At 39.7% G+C, this 20,103-nt stretch overlaps 1 protein-coding gene across 2 annotated transcripts in view; it reads right to left on the bottom strand.

The window, feature by feature from the left end:
* The window catches only part of PRKCE (protein kinase C epsilon), a 288,985-nt gene extending 268,933 nt beyond the window's left edge, over positions 1-20,052 (bottom strand). Inside the window, exon 1 of one of the 2 annotated variants that reach the window (XM_015622198.3) lies at positions 19,058-20,052. In XM_015622198.3, the coding sequence (XP_015477684.1) occupies positions 19,058-19,405 (348 nt within the window). In that variant the 5' untranslated portion in view covers positions 19,406-20,052. The remainder of the gene's footprint in view (positions 1-19,057) is intronic. The other variant, XM_015622197.3, reaches the window with a different exon arrangement.
* Positions 20,053-20,103: the final 51 nt, after the last annotated feature.

Below are 20,103 nucleotides of genomic sequence, written 5' to 3'. Positions count from 1 at the left end.
AGAAAGTTACCCTTATCAGTAGTCTTTAGGGAAGTCCCATACACCACACATTTGGGATCAAGAAGATGTAAAGTGAAGTCTATAACCTAAAAGAGGTTAAATATGCAACTATCAGCATAGCTCCATTTTCAGCATTGCTGTGCAGTATTAAGATCATCCTTTAGGTAAGTGGAAAAACACTGGCTACAAAATACTGTCTTATCCCAGATGGTGATGTCATGATTATGTAATATTATCCTCCAAAGATTACTGTATATTAAAGAATATGCTGTATTTCCCAGGCTTTTCCCTTGCATAACTTCCCAGGTGATTTGCATCATTGAACAATGGGAAACAAGGCTCCCCAGGCTTGACAGGAGACTGCCTCTCCCTACACAGGAGTAACTTTTCTTGCTCACTAAATTTGGGTTCCTCTCCCTGTGGCCGCCTAGAGATGTCACCATGCACCAAGTGAAAACAAATTTGCCCCAGCAAACAATCACACCAAAAAGATCACAGCTCTGGATCTGTGCTCTCACTGTTTACTGGGCACTTTTGGTCCTGGGGAAAGGAGGCACTGTTTCTCTGCAGCACAAGGAAGGCTCTTAAGCCTCGTGATTAATTAAGCATGGTCAGCTTGACTCTCCTCAGGAGGAATGAGGAAACAGAGGTAGAAGAACCTGTTTGATGAAACTTTGCGTACCAAAGCCTGAGGCAGGAGCATTGGTAGAATTAAACACTGTTTCTTTTTCCTCCCCTTTGCCTAGAATTTGTTTATAACCCATGTACTGGCAGGGACAATGAACACACAAGTTATATTCAAGACACAGAAAACAAACCAACCCTAGGAAAGATATAATCTAATCAATATCCCTTTGAATCAAGGTGGTCAAAACCTTCTATACAAGCATAGATTTAGAATTCCAGAAAAAAAAGAATCCAAACCATCCTTCATATCTGTCATGCTGTGAAAAACTTGAGTGTTATTTCAGGTAAGATTTTTTTTTCTACATACTGCAATAACCAGATGAAATTTTTTTGCCATTTTCTAATCATAAGAGTAATCATAAGAGTAATAAATTGTGAGAGGACTGAATCAGTCTGACTACATATACATTTCTTAGTTCATGCTTAAGGCATATAGATTTCCTTGTATAAATTCCAAAAACTACCATGAAGAAACAGTTTTCCCCTTAAGTATGACTAGCAGTGAAGTCTCATACCCACCCTTAGTTCAAATAATGCCAATAATGACTGCAGTCACTGGTAGCAAATTAACCTCCAAAGGGACAGTAAAGCATGTACTAGTGGGAGAGGAGGAATCTAGTCCAAACATCCTTTACAACCTCTCAATCTCCACGCACAACAGGGTGTATTGAGACACCCATACTACATGAATGGCTCAAATGAAAGTCAAAAAAGCTAAATGTGAAGGGCTTTGCAGTTCATATGAAAGTGAAGAATTACACCAGTACATGCTTCTTTACCCAAAGGTCTTGATTGCGTATTCAATACATTCATCAAATTGATACCCACTTAGGAATCTATTGAGGAAAAGTACCACACAAATTTGGCATTATTTTACTGTACATAAGGGAAAAAACATGTAAAAATGCTCCTAAGCATGACACTAAAATTGAAGGACCTTCCTTTTGTCAGTAAGCACCTGGTACCTTGCTTCACCCTCTCGATGTCTCATTTTCATATCAGAGTTCTAATTGTACAGCAGACAAACAATGAAAATGTGGAAGTCCCTGTAGATTAGCTTCAGTCTTTACTCAAGTGCTGTACATGTCTGTGTGCATACAGAGCACTGATGATAAGCACCGCAAGCAACACTGGCAGTCAAAAAAAGCTGCCAGCAGAACCTAATTTTACTTCAGAGGGCAGATCTAATCTTAGGACTGATCCTGTCAGGAACCAAGAGCCATAAACTAACTGGAAATCAAGCAAGCTCAGCACTTCACTGAAGACACTCAGCACCTCACAGGTTCAAATCCATACTTTTTACAAGTCACTTCCTATTTCTCCTTTGTTTACCCTGGCTTATCCTGAACAGTGAGGTTTTCTGACATAGAGATAACTTTGGAAATTATTACTTTCATATTCTTTGATGATTTCAAAGGGCAGGAAAGAATCTCTCCCCTTTCTGAGGGCCACCCAGCTGAAGCAAAGAACATTATTTTTTTCAGGCATGTTAATAGGAGCCAGTAATAACTCAGCTGAGTTTCCTTGGCCTTGAAATACCTGACCGAATTTGCTTTTGTTCTTTCTCAGTAACATATTTTGTTCCTGTATCTGCTGTCACACAATTATGTTTCAAACAACCCTAAAAGAGAGGCGGCCTGACAACTTCCAACCAACTTAACCTCTTCCTATGACACATATTCACTGCCTTAATGTGTTTTATCCGTTTATACCTGTCTCACAAGTGGATGGAGCCATTGGGAAACACAGTGTAACAAAATAGGTCTTCAAATTAAGCTTTCTAATGATTAAATATGTTAACTGTAATTAAAGCTGCTACTAGTCTCACTTTCTCCAGGAGGAAAAGGGGAACAAGAGAATACACGACTGTTGGAGAATGACATCTTCTTTCCTAGATTCCTAACAGGAAAAAAACCCCCAACAAATGAGTTGGACATATATACACCCAAATAAATAAAGATAAATTAATTCATCCCTTTGCACCCACATTTTTGCCAGTTATTCTGATCCAAAACTTTTGGTTTTTTTTTTAAAATCAAGCTAGGAGATTTGGTAAATGCAGTCTGTCACCCCAATTTTTTAATTCTGCTAAGAGCAGAAGTGATGTACTTCTCAACAGAGGAGCTGCTAACAGCAACCGGTGAATGAGGGATTACAAGTACCACCAGGAGAAGAAGGTACAAGAGGGAAGTGGACCTGGAAAAGTAGTATCCCTTAGTAGTATCTTTTAACAGGGTTAAAAGAAAGGAAGACTGAGCCTGTGGGTTTGAAAATGCAAGCCCTGGGACATGAGCTCTAAGCTTCAGGGCAGATGCATTTTGAGACACAAAGAAATTACCTAGCTGAGTTTCTTGATTACAGAGCTTACCAGGAATCTGGTTTGTAAGCAGGGATACTCTCAGGACAGCTGGGTACCCCTCCCATATGGTCTCTTTTCTGCTGCTCTGTAGCCTTGAGATGAACATCTAACATACTAGATTCATATCTTAAGAAGTGAGGACACAAATGTTAACTTCATACTGAAGTGGTGATGACTGATAGGGTCTTGCATTGTACAGTGTACCTGTCAACAATATTAATAAACAAATCTGTATTCATCTAGTATTCATTCAATTCCAGGATATATTCAAAACATTCCGTCATAACAAAATTTATCCTTAACCAATGTTACTTATATGGGAAGGTAAACCTGTGACACCAGGAGAATCTGAAAAGAATTTTAGTATTTAGGCAGCGTGTCTTTTCATATTTGCCTAAAGAAAGAAAATTGTAGCTTCTCTGTGGTAAAAAGTGTCACAGTATTATAAGCCTCCAGTATGAAATAAAGCTGTTAACATACTCCCTTAGGCTGCTATTCTAATTGATGTTCATGAGCCACATGCATTTGAAAGATGAAGCAAATTCATCAGAATATTTTAACAGCACTGGTTTCTTCCTGTAGATCACTGAGCAGTGTACTGTAGTCAATATTACATTTTGGAAATCTATAGAAAAACATGTAAGTTGTAAGTAAAAGTACATTCTCCTAAACAGATGAAAACTGTAAGTAACTGAAGCCTTACATTCACCACCTTTGCACACCAATGCCTTCAGCTTCATGTAATATCACATAATTTGATATTCCCATTGCTGACTACTTTTAGTCTGATGGACCTTAGCAATCCAGATTTCAACACTTTTTCTGTAGCATCTGCACAATGCACCTTTTGGATGAAAGAAGCATAAGTAAAATCTTTACTACACTTACAAGTCTAGATGTCAATTTATACTGATCAGGGAGGGCAATACTACACACAATATCAGGAAACCAAAGAGAATGTCCCTTCTTCACTGTGAAATGATGCTAATAGGTATATTGCATCCTTCTCCCATTTCATTTGAGCTCCAAACACATTAAATAATGAATAATTTTGCAACAATGAGTAGCTAAATGAACACCCATTTTCATTTCCCCAGAATCTCTCTTTCTAAAACTTATGAAGCCCCAGTTTCTATAATCTGCTCCAAATTTTTCCCAACTGGGTTCAGCCCTGAAGGGCAACATGTTAACCCCAAGCCATGTCAGCACATCCAGTGTAGTGAATCTGTGGCTTTTTCAAAATCAGGGACAGCCTTGTGTAAACCACAGCCTAGCAGTCTGGCAGGCAGGCAACACCGGTAACATCTCACTGCATCTGTTTATAAACACGCTCAGGTGTTGGGCTATCAGGCTTTGCTGCACTGCACAGCTGCTCCACAGCACACACCAGCTGTACGTACTCCCTCTTCACACCACTCCAGCTGGAGGATCCTGAGCCTTTCCACTCTTAGTAACAGAGACCTGAAGAGACCAGAAGACCCTGACAATGTACAACTAAATGTTCTGTTTCCTTGAAATGATGGACACAAGTGGATGTCCCCTTTCCTTCAAATGAACAATCAAATAACAAATGCTTTGACTTTACATTTTGTCTGCTATTATCTTCTACCATGTTAACTGCAGTTATGGGGCTACAAAAAAAATACAAAATTTTAAGTTAGGACAGCAACCTTTGAAGTTTCAAATTATTCAAAACAATCTGTTCTACATTTCAGAGGGATTTGCACGTCCAATTCTTCCAAGCCTTTGACAGTTTATGTATATTCATACACAGGTAGGCCCAATACCGGAGGCATTTGGTAACTTTTTCACTGAAACAGTTAAGCTGGTGCTTCCCCAGCTAGCAGCTGCCACAGGAGCAGCACAGATTCCAGCTACTGACATCTCTGACAATTCTGGAAGCCTGGTTTTATAGATCCACACCTCTACAGAAAAAGCTCCAGGGGCAAGAAGGCAGCAAAACAAAGGCCCTGCATTTCTGTTTGTTTACTACAACTGAAGGAAAGCATCCCCACAATAAAGCGGCTGGAGAATTGAAACAGAAAAAAAAACCCTTCCAATCAAACCATAAATCCATTAGCTTACAAAAGGCAAGCTGCAAGAAGGAAATAGAAATGTAATGGTGAGAACCCTTCCTTTACAAAAGTAAAAGGAGAGATCGACAGGTGAGGGAGAAGCTTTAGGAAACGAAGAGATACCTCTAGAAGGTATTAGGCAGAAACCTTATTTCACTAGTCTAGATCTCAGCCTCTGTCTCCCCATTGTAAAAATTAAACTGATAGCTCCACTACAAAAATGTGAGATTAAAACCACAATGCTTGTGCCATACTTCTGGGAAACATGAAGAAATCTCCATCCATTACACTTCTTTTCAGGAATGCTGTGAAGATGACTATACTCAAGATTCTCCAGACTCAGATTATTTTGCTAATGAGTTTCATTACAACCTAAGACAGATAAGATCTATGTATCACTACATGTAAATCAAAAGCAGACAAGGGCCTCTTCTGGAACCACTGACAAAAAAGACTGGATTATTCATTTGACATGAAGATTTTGTACCTGAATTATGAGTGAATGTTTGTCCTTTCATTTCCATCACTGACATGCTCATTTGTTTGAAGGAATTATGTGAATGGAAATAAAGGCAATAATTACAGAAGAAAGAAGAGATAACATGCTGTATCACAAGTAGATGCAGGACAACTAAGCATGTAAAAACTTGCATGACCAGTTCACAGCATGTAAGATTATAATAAAGTTATTACACATTATCTCACAGCTCACACAAATTTCAGAAAATAATGTAATGTGGACCAGAAATACCTTGTGTACTGTGAAAATAAATTCACCAACCCCACCTGTTACCAGAAACACTGGTAACAGTGTTACTAGTGTTCAAGCAATAGTGATGACGGCTATTTTTTTGTTGATCTCTTTTGACATTCTGAAACTTTTAGTTAAATAAAGCCTGCTGCAAAAAAGATCTCTCTTATTTGTACAAAATGCTCTATTACAAAGTGGCTTCACTTTGTTGACCATCTGTCATATTTACATGTTCCTTGGTCTGGCACACAAGCTTCAGCTTCTTTCTCTGCTGACTCATGTGAATAAAAACACTCTCCCTTAACTCCTCAGTTAGACAACTATTGCTTCCCCAAGGGCCATCAAATACATTTTTTAAAAGTTATAATAACACATAATTTATTTCTTTTGCATACTTCTGTTCTGTAAAGTATAGGTTTTTATTTTGCTACACATTTTCCATGGCTTTTGCAGGCCACATCTAGCTTGAAACACAGGTTATTGCACTCCAAAAGTGAGATTGTTTTTCTTATTTTACATCATAAACTGCTACAGGGAGAAACTATGAACTTTCTGTTTCTGCACAAAGAGTTATGTTATCAAAGAGAAACTAGTAACTCCTACATTCAAAACTGTCAGGCTGCCAGCATGTATGCATCCATGCTCTGACAAGGTCTCAGCACTTTGCTCCTGTCTCACTGGGATATCACTGGCATCAAGTACATTTTCATAGCTGCATAAAATGTCTCCGAGACTTCACATTTTTTGCATCACAAAGTTCATTAACCATGCATAAATCTTATAATAGAGGGGTTCTGCAGAGCAGCACACTGCTGCTGGGAAGCGGATTTTGCTTGCAAGTCTACAAATAGGGTGCAGGGCTGATTCACAGTTATTGGAAGAGCTGAAAACATTTTGGCAGTTCTACAAAACATTTGGCCTGTAATTTGTCTTACTGATCACTGCCACAATTATGTCCAGGTCCCAAAGAGAAGCAGCCCATACAGTCCAGCAAGGAGTCTGCTGTAGGGAGAAAAGGCTTCACCAGAGGTGCCCTCACTTCTCACTCTGCCTGCCTTCCTTTTCAGTCAGATGGGGTTTTTTTAACATCAGTCTTCCAGGAACAGCCTGAAAGACAGAATTACATTCTCACACTTCATGTCTGATTTTAAACCTGATTTTTGAAAAGGCTAAACTTTAGAATACACTAAGGGTATTGAAAGCTTTATGGTATTAATAACACTGTTAACAGCAAAACAGTGGTTGGCTGGAGAGCATGCACATTTTAAACCAAATGTAACCTGTCAGAGATTGTCAGTTTGATGTCCAAGAGTACATTCAAAGAAGGCTAGAGATCAGCTTCATTTAATTTGTTCAAGTAGCCAATGATTTACTATAGTTTTATTAATGAAGTGTCAGCCAAAACAAAACCAAAAATGTTAAGGTTTGGGGGGTTTTCCTTTGTTTAAAAACACTCTCAACAACACCACTTCCAAAACAACACATATTACCAAACTGAAGAGAAGGCTTGATGGTCAGAACTGAAACTTCTGACCAAACACATTCACAAGCAGTTCACAATGTACTCACAAACTCATTTGTACACAGTTTAGAAGCTGGGTTGACTGGGTTTTTTACTCAGAGGGTGGTTGGGCATTGGAACAGGGTCCCCAGAGAGTGGTCACAGCACCAAACTTCTCAAGCACATGGTGATACCTGGGGGACCTGTGCAGGACCAGGAGCTGGACTCGGTTATCCTGATGGGTCCCTTCGGACCCAATAGATTCTGTGATTCTATGACAACAGATACAACCATTCATGAAAAGACAGCTAGATAACACTTTCAAAAGGCTGCTGAATCAGAAGCCTAAATTCTTCATGTAATTTCCACGTTGCTGAAAAATGTACAGTAGGTCTCAATTCAGAGAAATACTTAAAGTTCAATATTAAACATAGAAGAAATTCAATTGATGGTGATGTAACTATCTAGGAGCACAGAGGAATCAGTATGTTTGCAATGAAATGATATAGATACTCTGAATAGTTTCAGCAACAGAGACCACTCAAAGAACTACCCATTAAAATCAATATAGGAACATCAGCTTTGAATCTGTGTGCGATACAACTTATCTCTGTCTGTCTTCCAGTAATAAATGGACAGCACTCACTACAAACTTGCAATTTTTGTTTGTTTAAGGTATATTGATTTTGCTTACTCACACATCTATTTATCAACATAACCAACACAGGAAAGTTTCTGAGGTTTTTGCACTGTTCTGGGCTGTGATGAACAATGTCAATTGCTCCCCATCTATTTTTGTTACCATATTACTATGGTAAAGTGAACACCCTTCAAAAAATAATCATGACCCCACATGTCTGCTAAATCATATATCCTAGAAAGTAACATTATCCCCTACCCAAGGCCTTTTGCAACTAATGGGCAAAGCAGACAAGAACGAGCATGGACTGGCAAGAAAATAGCATGTAAAGAGATTATAGGAGCTTGTCTAGGTCATAGTGTCTGGGTTACTCCTCAGAACTGTTCAAAATAAGTTTAGCTGAACTTGTATTTTAAAGCCTTTCACCCAGCCTTATATAAATGCATATGCAAAGTTACCTCCCAAATACAGTAACTAAACTAATATTATTTTTAAAGTTGTATATAGATAGATAAACTTAAAATTAGTTATATTATGTATCTAGATATCTATAAATATATAAATAAATGAAGTATTGCCTGAGGGTCATCGGAAAGAAGCCCAAGGTTTTGCTTTTTATGTGAAAAGCCCTGTCACTTGCTTCTGATTCAATAGATAACACTTCTAAAAACTAGGCATGAGGTGTTAATAAAATCCTTTTTTCCTCTTTCTTCCTTTCAGAGGCTTGGCATGGCTCTGAGAAATTTCTAGCAGGAAGAGTAAAGAAGTGTGATAAAATCCTATCACAGCCCAGTGACATTTGTACATACTGTTATCCCTATATATCATATCCAAATTTGATTATTGTACTCCTAGTGGTCTAACCCACCTATCACTACAGAAAAAAAAGCTGTAATACAATAAAACAATATCAGCTTTCATTGAATTATGCAGAAAAATCTTATAGTTCCCGCAAACTGGGCAGTACCAAACATTCTTGAAGCCGTATGGGACACTAAGAACCAACTAGAAGTTTGAGAATCATGGACTAGATCATATGCGCTGCCCCTCTAAACACATCAACTCCTTGAAGAGAAACACCACACTATGTAAAGCAGCAGGAACTCCAAATATCTCTAGCAAAATTTCCATTATTGCCTCTCCCCTTGATATTTTGAGTTAGGGACACCAAGCAAAGCTAAGCTCAGCTATCACTGCAGCCTTTCACATTGGTAAGCATTTTTCTAATATTTCTCTTGGCTTCCCCAACCTGCCTTTTCAACTTGTGCTTGGACTGGAAATTTTTGAAGACAGAAACCACCATTTCACATTAAATAAAACAAAATTACCAAACATTAGTAGGTATTTTCTGTGATTAGGAGTCCCTGGAAATCTCAACAGTCAGTACCAACTAAGTTTTTAATAGTGTTTTCACTGCTTGGGAGAGTCTAGTTTTTCAGGGACAGATCATGTTCCTACAACACCCCACTGAGTCTGCTAAAACCAGAGCATTTTGCCTGAAGTTCAAACCTACATATTACATTTATTTCTTCAAACACTCCAGTAGTATAACTAACTGCAAACTCAGTGCATCACTCCTTTCTGACTGAAAATAGCTGCTCCAACAGCCACGAGTATGATCAGTCCCCTGCTGCTTGCTGAGCAGCACAGCGGGGACATGCTCAGGATGACAGCGGCTGGGCAAATGCCACAGAGCTTCAGACACTGGGGATGCTTCCGAGTCCTACTGACACAAAGACCTTTTTGGTCCACCAGAGTGACAAAAAAGGGGAAGGAGTGGGACTGCTGGGAATAATGGCAATATGGATATAAGGGAAGTAATTACACAGAAAATGAAGGAAAAGTTACGACAGCTGGGACTTAAGGACAAGGTGATAGTGGTGGATTAAGGAGAAAAGTGGGCCAAGAGGTCAAATGTTCAAGAGGTGCCAAGGCACTGTGGGGTCACAAGGAAGGAAAAGGCCATGAAACTCAAAGGAAAAAAAAAAAAACCAACAAACTCAGTAACTATAAAGAATCACATGAGAGAGAAAACATAGTGGACACAGCATGAATGACTTTAAGCCTTCCCTTTTCCAATACATTATCAGACATCATTTTCTAAGGCCATGGATCAATCTCACCCTGAAATAAAGGGCAGTTAACAGATGCCAGAAATACACAATGAGTAAATATGGTCCCAGCAAGGAAACTGTACTTGGAATAGCTCTCTATAGAGATCTATAGCAGGACATTTCATTCACATAGCCTGTGAACACATGGCAAACATCAAAATCTTATTCACGATTGTAAAAGTTGCCCTATAATTTCTTGACCATTTTAAAGCCAGAACACGTAAAGAAAGACGGAGAATTGGCAGCATAAATACAGATGATAAAGAGGAAACTGAAGGAAAACAGTGAAGGACAATACCATCTTGCTGGCTTTTAATCTGTGACACAAAGCAAAACAATTCCAGCCATTTCCTCATCACCTGTGCAGAGGATGCATCAGTCTTCCCTTCATGTTTCCACCACTATTACATCCTGCTGCATTGCTACCACATCACTCTCTAAATACACTTATAAATATTAACATTGTCAAAGCCATCTATCTTATAATGGCATTGAAAATGCCAGTGTACTGAAGAATGGAGAGTTCTAAATGCATAAGAAATACCAGTCCTCCATAATAAGAGGTTTGTAACTTATTTATACTCACATGTACTTAAAGATATTAAACATAAAGGAACAATACTAAGTGGAAACACTAAGTATTAGGTTTCCCTAATCTTCATTTAAGATACAGAGATACCAAGGGGGTTTGCTGTTCAAACTATGCAAGCATGAAATTTATTTGGTAACATCTAGCCATTATTCATGCTTTTTTTGTTCCTGCCTGTGATGAAATTGCCCAGCAGGACACTAGAAACAAGCAAAATGATTCTATTGTCTGGAACAATCAAATCAGCTCAAGTTAGCCGATATAAGGCAGAAATGCCTGCCTGCAAACCTCCAATGGAATTAAACTTTGGGGATTTTTTAATCTTAAAAGCTATGGTCTGACATTACTTCTGATTCTCAACAATTCAAGCCCTACAGAGTTCAGAGGGGAAAAAAACTCTTAGAACTGTGTAGCATTTCTCTAACACTGCTTCCAATAAAATAAACATTAAAACTCCTGTTATATTTAATGGGAACATGCCAGTACCTCTAGGTTTCTTAGCTGTGCTATTCAGAAATACACAAAATTGTAGCTTTTGTAACTTCTGTTAAATCCCAGCAATGATACTTTAATATCATTGATTTTTTAACTCTTGGAGGAATACCAGTGAGACAACACTCAGAAATCAACTTTTCTAGCAATTCAAGCTACTGACTGAATAATGGCCAGAGTAGATAAGAATTCTGCAGATGTTCTTGCACCATATTCGCCTGCATTTTCTTTACGAAAATATAGTGCAAAGTACATAACTGCCATGAAAGTTATCCAATCTCTAGAATGGCTTATTAGCTTTATAGTTGCAGTTTCATATTAATATATTACTGAATTTACTTTTAAAAATGTCTAGTGACTGCCTGCCAAACAGCAAAATACTCACAAACACAAGGTTAAAACTTTTTGTCAGCCTTCTGTAGTAATCACTTTCCCCCCAAATCGTTGAAACTCCTGTAACTTCTACAATTTGTATGATTCAAAAGGGCACCCAAAATACCCCATTCTTCAGGCCTTGCTCTGACCAGCTTGGCAAAAGGGTTTGTTCAATCCCCACAAGCCCAAAATGTCAGTTTTCCAAGCTGTCTTTGAAATTCTGATCTTATTCCATACCCAGATACTTTCAGCCCTACCTTTCCACGTGGATAGCGGGAAAGTCTCTTCTCGGTCCTCTTTGACCACAAATATCCATTACTTGCATACTTTATTGTTCCCAAACCCTCTCTTACCATGAACTGCAGATGTCTTTCTCTTACAAGATAATAGCTGGGGTGGGGGAAAGGAGGTTAGGACAGAATTGGGTAAAGAAGAACTGAATTCAACCAGCCAATTCCAAACCAAAAAGCTCCTGTCTCTAATCTTTTACAAACTGTATTCACAGTTTCCCTTCAAAACCTGAAAACACCCAAAACACTCATTTAAATAAGAGTTATTTACAGAGTGAAAACAAATCACATTTAGTTACCAAGTTCTACAATTACAACTGAAATCAAATCCTCGTTTTGGCAATATTTAAAGAATTCTGGACATGGAGGACAGAAATTCAGTTTGATACTAGAGAGCAGAAACCAGACTTACAGATGTAAGATTTACAGAAAAATTATAAACCAGTAAGAAAAAAATACAAGCGAAGAATATTTTTAACTGTTACTTATTCTTGGTTTTCCTTTAGAGCACTATAGGTGTACAAGAAGGGATTAGAGGTGACCTCACCCCTGGTAAATCACAGTTGTACTAATTGCCAATGAAGAAGAACAGCCTTGCCTTTAATGGGTTGCAGCTGTGACTAATAAAGGTAACTGTGATAAAAGGGGTGGGTTGGCTGGTTAGGGAGGCCCTTGAGGAAGAGGAGTTGGAGAAAGAGGGCCTTGAGGAAGTGGAGGAGCTCTGAGGAAGAAGGAAACAAGGAAGAGAGTTGCTGCTGTAAAAGATCTGCTATGAGGTTAGTCTGGGTCTGATAGAGTTAAAGCCTGAAGACAGAGTCAACCTAGGTAAAATCCTGCTGTCAGAGTCTGCAAACTAATACTTGCAGTCATAGTCCAGAAAGAAATACCCAGCAGTTACGGGCTGCAGTTGGACCCTATAGTAGGAGTTTGCTGTAAAACAGAGTCAGGACAGCTGTAAAGAAGAATAAACTGGGATGCTTTTCATGTTATTAAATGAGAGTCTGTGTCTTGGCTGATTTCTACCCCTAATGAGAGCTCTGCTGAAACAGAGCATAGGCCCCTATTGAGGGAAGAATTTAAGCTTGACTGTATGATATCCAGTGAACCTAATGAGATCAGTGGTTTACTCAGAACCATGAAGTTCTGCACAGTGTCTATGGAACCACCTGAGCTGGAATAATGGCATACACTGTCTTAAAACTGGTACAAGAACAACATACATGAATTGTTTTCACTCCACTTGGACATTTCTTAGAAGTCTAGATTTGAACTAGTACCTATGAACTGGACTCTGCTACTAATAACTGTTTTCTAACAAATACTTTCTACAGACTTCAGTAGAACTATTTTCACTGTGTCACTTTGTATCAATATTTGGTAGTAGCAACAATAGGATGAGATTCTGATCAGTGGTACACTCAAGTCCTGACCTACAGCTATGATAATTTAGTGTTAAGTGAAATTCATGCTCCACTACACACTTTTCATACCCTAAGTGATTTTTTTTTTCCACATCTGAAGTGAGACTTCAAAAGCTATACACTCAGTAAAGCAGGCAAAAAAAAATAATAAATCCCAAAGCGGGCCAGTGATCACCATACGGCCTTCAACTAGCCAATTTGCCTATGCCAGCTCATCCCTGTCTCCTACACGTGTAGCTTTCTGCTGTTGCCAAAAGGGCAGCTGGAGTACGTGGTGCAACAGCAGCTATTCATTACCCTCCTCCAGGTTTCTCCCCATGCCTCATCTCTTTCTTTCCCCACTTTGCTCTTTCCCTCTCCCTGCAGTAACAACCACAAAGGCATTTTCCCCCTCTGTTGCTTCTTAGCAGTCTAGGAAGCACTGCAGGTAAGCAGGAGCTGTTAGGAGAGAACATTTCTAGCAGGGAGTAGGAGTAGATTTATGCAGCTGTAGAAGGGATTGATAGAAGACAGTGGGTGAGCTGTGTGTGACTGTACCACATCCCCAGCAGAGAGGGAAAAGAGAAGGCACAGGAGGGAGACAGACTGTGGGAGAAGGCAAAGAAGACCCCTATCTGTATGAAGTTCTCTCCAAAATCTCTCTTGACAATCACTTAGTCTCAGAATGAGAGAGTCCCTGTGAAGCCCTGCTGAGCCCTACAAGCCTGACAGACCTTGGTCCACGACCACCATGTCATGCAAAAACCTCTCAAACAGGACCCCAGTATTTTCCTGTTCTTTTCAACAAATATGATTCCAATAACAGGTTTTCAGCAGCCCATGAACCACCGTTTAGATGAAATCTAAAGTTTTTGCAAGTGAAATCCTAGGCCTTTCAACACCACCAGCACAAATAAATTCGGTCAGCAGATGAAAATAAAAATGAAAACATGCTGCAGTCACTTTCTGCCAGACCTCAGCAGTGCATGGCACAAGCAGAGGTGAATGCACAGGGTGACCTGCACTACTCTGATGACAATTTCATTCTCTGTCTGCCAGCTACAACAGATCACCTGCTGACTGAAAGGCATTCCTAGTCCAACAACAGAAATGGTATTAAAAGAAGGGGGGGGAAAAAAGGCACCTAAGTAATCTTTCCATTTCATTCAGATTAAAGGCACTGGAGACAGTTCTACTTCTCACATCCATCCATCACAGCTCACAGGACCAAGGACTCTGAAGAGCTTTAATTCCTCCCCAGCTACTGCCTTTTGGGTGACATTCAGAGCTCAGATAACCTGTTTAACTGTATAGACTGCAACTTCTTCCCATGCCATTTCCTATAACTCATCACCCAGTTGCTACTGAGATATTAGATTAATTTATAATAAACTTGCTTCATGCTATGGTGGCACAGTTGCACAACTAACTCCACATTGGCAAAATGGAAATATGAAAGATGCTTTCAAAAAAGTACAGTGTTTTAAATTTAGATCTGAAGAAGCCACACTGAAAGAAGAAAAAGAGTATGGAAGGTATTTTAGCAAAGAAAAGCTCATTGAAATCTGTTTCTTTTTTTTTTTCCTGACAGCATTAGGGTTTTTTTAGGACAGCAGAAAATTAAGTTTCTTTCATTACCCTAAATATAACTGTAAATTATTTTCAGTGGAAATAGAGGCTTTTTTTGTTAAATGTTGTGATGTCCTCGCTGATTTAGTGAGTTCAGCTACTCAGCCAGCAAAAGGATTTCTTAGGACAACTCAATAGGTTTTGTCATGTACAGCTAGGCTAATGGCTAAGACCCTTAGATGGAGTCTTTGGCATAGGTCCAATCATGCTGATTTCATCTGTTGTCAGCTCTGGAAAGTGGACTTGAACTCAGAACCCATACTACCAATCATCCACACACATAAACATTGATCATGATAATTTGCAGGAGTGGAACCACACGGCTAAATATCAATGGAATTTTCCTTCCTGATCTCAATTCCACTGATTAAAATGTAGCTGCTTTGCCAACTCAAGTGAATCATTTACATATGCCACATGTAAGAAAGATAGATAAAAACATATTTTTTTATTACCTGAATTACCTAACTCAAAAAAATATAGCCAGAGCTGTCAAGTTACTAGTTTGTTTTTCAGTCAGAACTTGCAAAATTGTTTGTTCTGTATTTTATGGTTTTTAAAGCCCAAGTTCACCAGCATCCTCTTGAATACTCGATGCCATTCTATATGACATTTTCTGTGCTTACAAAAAGCCTGAAATGTCCAAATATTTGACATAAAATGTCAAATAAATAATTTATTTAATAAATCCAAAGTTTAAAACTGCAGTGTAGCCATGACTAAAAAAATCTGCAAAACTGTCACTTTTACTGTGTTATCTGTATTGATGCACCACTAGAAAAGCAGACATCTTTTTAATTGTTACTATACCTATCTTAGAAACCCAAACAAGTATTTTCTATTGATCTTACTTAAAGCCAACAAAACTATCCATTTTATTTAAAAGCTTTCATACAGTAAACTCTGAAACACTGCTTCACACCACAACTTTGAATAATTTAAAATATCTATATTTAGGGACTATATGTATCATAAGGTCAAATGAAACTGCTGAACACTCTGTAGATGTAAGGAACCAAGATTTTGCACATCTTACTTGTTACAATAGATGTTATCATGATTTCAAGCTTTGTACTTGTTTATCATTGGTATTTCCACTGTAACCATGGCATCCATATATAGCACGGGCCTAAGAGTGAGAAAAATATCCAGTATTTTCCAAAAACTTCATCTGAGAAAAAAATATAAGGATTTGCACAATGGCAAAAGTCAATCAAATTTGGTGAGCTGGCTAAAATGAGAAAGTTTCCTCTTAGGGGAAAAAAAAACCCAAAACATTATTTTTTGTGAATCTTTTTTGCATTTTGGACTTCTACAAGAACCTAAAAACAACCTTGACCGTAATGCAGATATTATTAAACAAATTCTGAAATTTCCTAAAAAACCCCTATTAAAACTATATGAGATCAAAAGCATTAAAGCTATTAATACGTTGACAAGACCTGTTCTCAGAACATGAACATTTTCTCAATGTTCTCTTAATAATGACAGTTCAGTCCTGCAATAACTGTTGCATTGTTCTGAAGATGAGGAGGGGCAGCAGTGCAATTACTCCAATCACACTCAGCAAGTGCTTGGTACCCAGTTCCAACTTTCAGGACTGCCTAAAGGGAAACCTTTAGAATGGCATAAAAAGACTTGATGGTCTTCAAGTGTGTTTCAAGTGTGTAGGCTGCATTTATTTGATATTTCAGGCAGTAAGGAAGAACGGGTTACTGTGATTGCTGGTTTTAATTTGCTTGTTGCAGAGTTCAAAAAGAGTACTACAAAAATATCTGCCTTAAATGCCAAGAGTGAAATGAAGGAATTAGTCCTCTTATTAAACAGAAAAAACTATCTGGTATCATACTTGCAGATCTTAGCCTAATGTTGGTTTAGGCCATGTGCATCTTCCTTGTAGTATGAAACTCATTCACTTTGCAGATGACTCCTTTGTCAGGTTTTAATACAGACTCCAGACACTGATGAAGATACCAATAAATTTATTTCATTCAGTATGGACTCTACAGAGATTTCATGACCACAAGTCTTCTTGTAACTCAAGACCAGTGTGATTTTGTAAGGGTCCTCTAAAGGTCCCTATCTATTAATTCAATAAACACACACAGTACCCACAATTATGGCAACGTGCTCAGTAAACAGGAAGATTTTGGAAAGTGTAAAGCACAATCCTATAAATACTTACCACCCCCCCATTCTAACTGTGACACAGAGGGGGGTGTATGCTGTCTACATAGCACATGAACACAATCCTAATGGTAAGGGTTTACAGTACAAAACAAGGTAAGTGATGCTTCAGAAGCTGCATTATATTGGGCTGATCAGTTTTGATCCACTCCCTGTCCCCAATTCTGTCATATCAACAGACAAGCAGTGTAGTCACTCCCTCATCTCCTCCCACCCACTGAATGCTGGACAGCAATGAATCCTGATGCAATAAAAGCCAGCATTTATTTGATTCAGCTATCTAGTTCCTCACAGATCCTGTTCACAATGGACTTCAACCTGTTAAATTCCACTATTTATCTACGGACTGTGTTCAGACATTTGAGTTCACCTTAAATATCAGAGTCAGGATGCACCCCAGTCCCACCAAAATTCCAACTTGGCATCTGGAATCTGAAAGGTGTTTCCAGATTTGGTGACAAACTTACAACATCTACCATGCACAAAAAGAATGTACAAAATTATTATTCTTTCACTAAAAATCTATGCAGATCTCCTCATCCCACTGGTCTCAAAGATGAAACCTCATTTGATTTCAGGAGAGTCACAACTTGATTATCATTCAATCCAGGTAAAAGACATCTGCAATACTGCTGTATTTGTCTTTTCCTGATATAGCTATTTTTCCTCTATCACCCACTTTTACCATTTGAGCGTACTAATGTGTAGCTTTTATAGAGTCTGAGAATAACCTAGACCCTGATTATCACAGTGCAACACATAGGTAGCAAAAATGAAAAATATTTTGAAGTTGTATACATAAAAGTTTTAACAGCAACCTTGATCAGCTCCTAATCAGCATAAATAGAGTCTAATTCTTTCATGCCCTTTCATCATTTCACTATCTCTACATCACTGCATTAAGCAAAGCCCCAAAGAATACATAAAACTCAGACCTATTAGCCCTAGCTATTTTCCCTTTGGTCCTGGGTTCTTTGTCTGTTTGCCAAAAAAAAATACTGGCTGGTACCCTTGACCATGAAAAATAAATACATAAAAAGATGAGCTTATATAATTTCAGATAGCTGGTCAAGCAGGGCACACTGAAAATGAGAAGATAGCTACTATCGTTTTATTATACATCTCATTTAAAGGATATCTACCATTTAACTGTTTAACTGCAGAAATATGAAATGTGCATATTCATGTTTCCCATTTCTTCATTGTTTGGTTTCTCCCTGTTAAATCACGCTACCTGAGGATGTCAGAACAAGGAGTCTCCAGCTTTTTTGTACTCCCACTGAGGCACATTAGGGAGTCTTAAAGACCCTGAGAAAGCTGTTAAGACACATTGTGTGTACAGACAACAGAATTTCTCCAGTTGGGCCCAAATTCCACTAGGACCCTTTCATCAATCTTGAGCACTTCAAGAAACATTGCGTTAGATCTACGCATAGAGGTGTCGATCATCTGGAGGAAGGAAGGAGGAGCATCAGTGTTGATGCAGTGAGCTCTCAAGTGACAGGAAGACACTGAGGTTGTCTCCTGTCAGAGGTCATGTCTGGATTTTTAAGGCTCATCATTGCCAGGCTAACCAAGAGTATTCACCCTGAAATGATGAAGCTCATCTAAGTGCTGGATCTGGGTTTTTGGATAATATTTTATACGGATGCATTTGGTTCGGGTCTTTCAGACTCAGTAAAACAACGAGATTTGTATTTATGTCACATAATTTCAGAAACTTACGTGGTAACTACATACCTCTTACTTAGATTCAGCATATTTTTCTTTCCTGTCTCGCCTGTGGACCACATGCATTAGTTATACAGTAACCATGACTATCTCAATATAACAGTGTGGAAATAATGAAAAGCCTTCAGAGGCATTACATGCCCTTGGCAACCTAGCTCTGCAAGACAGATGTTGCATCCAGAGCCATGCCACTGAAAATCGTATGTACATGTATGTATCTACAACGTGAACACTTACCCAGTCCTCGAAGTGCCGGCTCCCGTTCTGCAGCAAGTCCTCAAACTGTATAGTGCAGTTAGCCACAAAATCGTCGTACCCGATGGGGGCATCATGGAAAACAGCCATCTCTATCTTCCTGCCATTACAAACGTCGGTGACAAATTCATCGTTCCAAGCAGGACTGTTGGTCTTTTGCTTGGTCGAGGTCTGCCCGATCCTGGAGTCGTCCACATTGAGGGCGATGTAAGGGTCCAGCAAAAAGGTCTGTGGCCTGGGACCCACCGCATGCCTCAGAGACCATGCTGTGGGCTTTAGATTCACCGCCTCGCAGATCTTGATTTTCAGTAAGCCATTGAAAACCACCATGGCTGGATAGCTGCACTTTTCCCGGGATCAAACAGTCGCTCAACGCACTCGCACCGAGAGGGAGGGAGGGAGGTCTCGCCAATAAATAGGAGGGCAGGTCTGGGAATGGGTGAGCAGGGTACGGTGCGGATCTCTTCGCCTGGCTGCTGCTGTTACCTTCGATTATTTAGCCTTTGCTCTTGCGACACCCAGTGAATACATTTATTTTCTTGCCCGTGTTTCTAACGGAAAACAAGGGAGGGGGGCCGCCGGAGAGGGGAAGGCGGCCGCGGCTACAGGAACCCCGAATGCAATCAAAACCCGAGCATAATCAATCCGGGGGGTAAGCAAGAGCCTTCTCCCTTCACCCTGACCATAATCTTGGATCAGTCCTTGCAGAAGAAGCAGAGATCCCGGGCTCCCGCACACGCCAGTCCTGCCCGTGCGCCTCACAACAATGCACACGCATACACACACACACGCACACGCACACACTCACACACACGGATCAGAAACACCGGCCGACCCACCAGCCCTGCCTACTCAGCCTGCCTGCTCAGCAAACATCCACCCGGGGACCTTCCATCCGCGCCGCCGCCCGCAGCCGCCCGTCCTGCGCCGCCGCCGCCTCCTGCTCCACCGCCGCCAAGGCCGAGGACCCAGCGGAGCGACCCCCGCGCATGGGGGGCGCCGGCAGCGGAGCGGCCCGCGCGGGTCTC

Source organism: Parus major, chromosome 3, assembly GCF_001522545.3.
Source record: "Parus major isolate Abel chromosome 3, Parus_major1.1, whole genome shotgun sequence".
Classification (NCBI taxonomy): Eukaryota; Metazoa; Chordata; class Aves; order Passeriformes; family Paridae; genus Parus; species Parus major.
The sequence above is the reverse complement of the archived record's forward strand: the minus strand, read 5'-3'. Positions and strand labels throughout refer to the sequence as shown.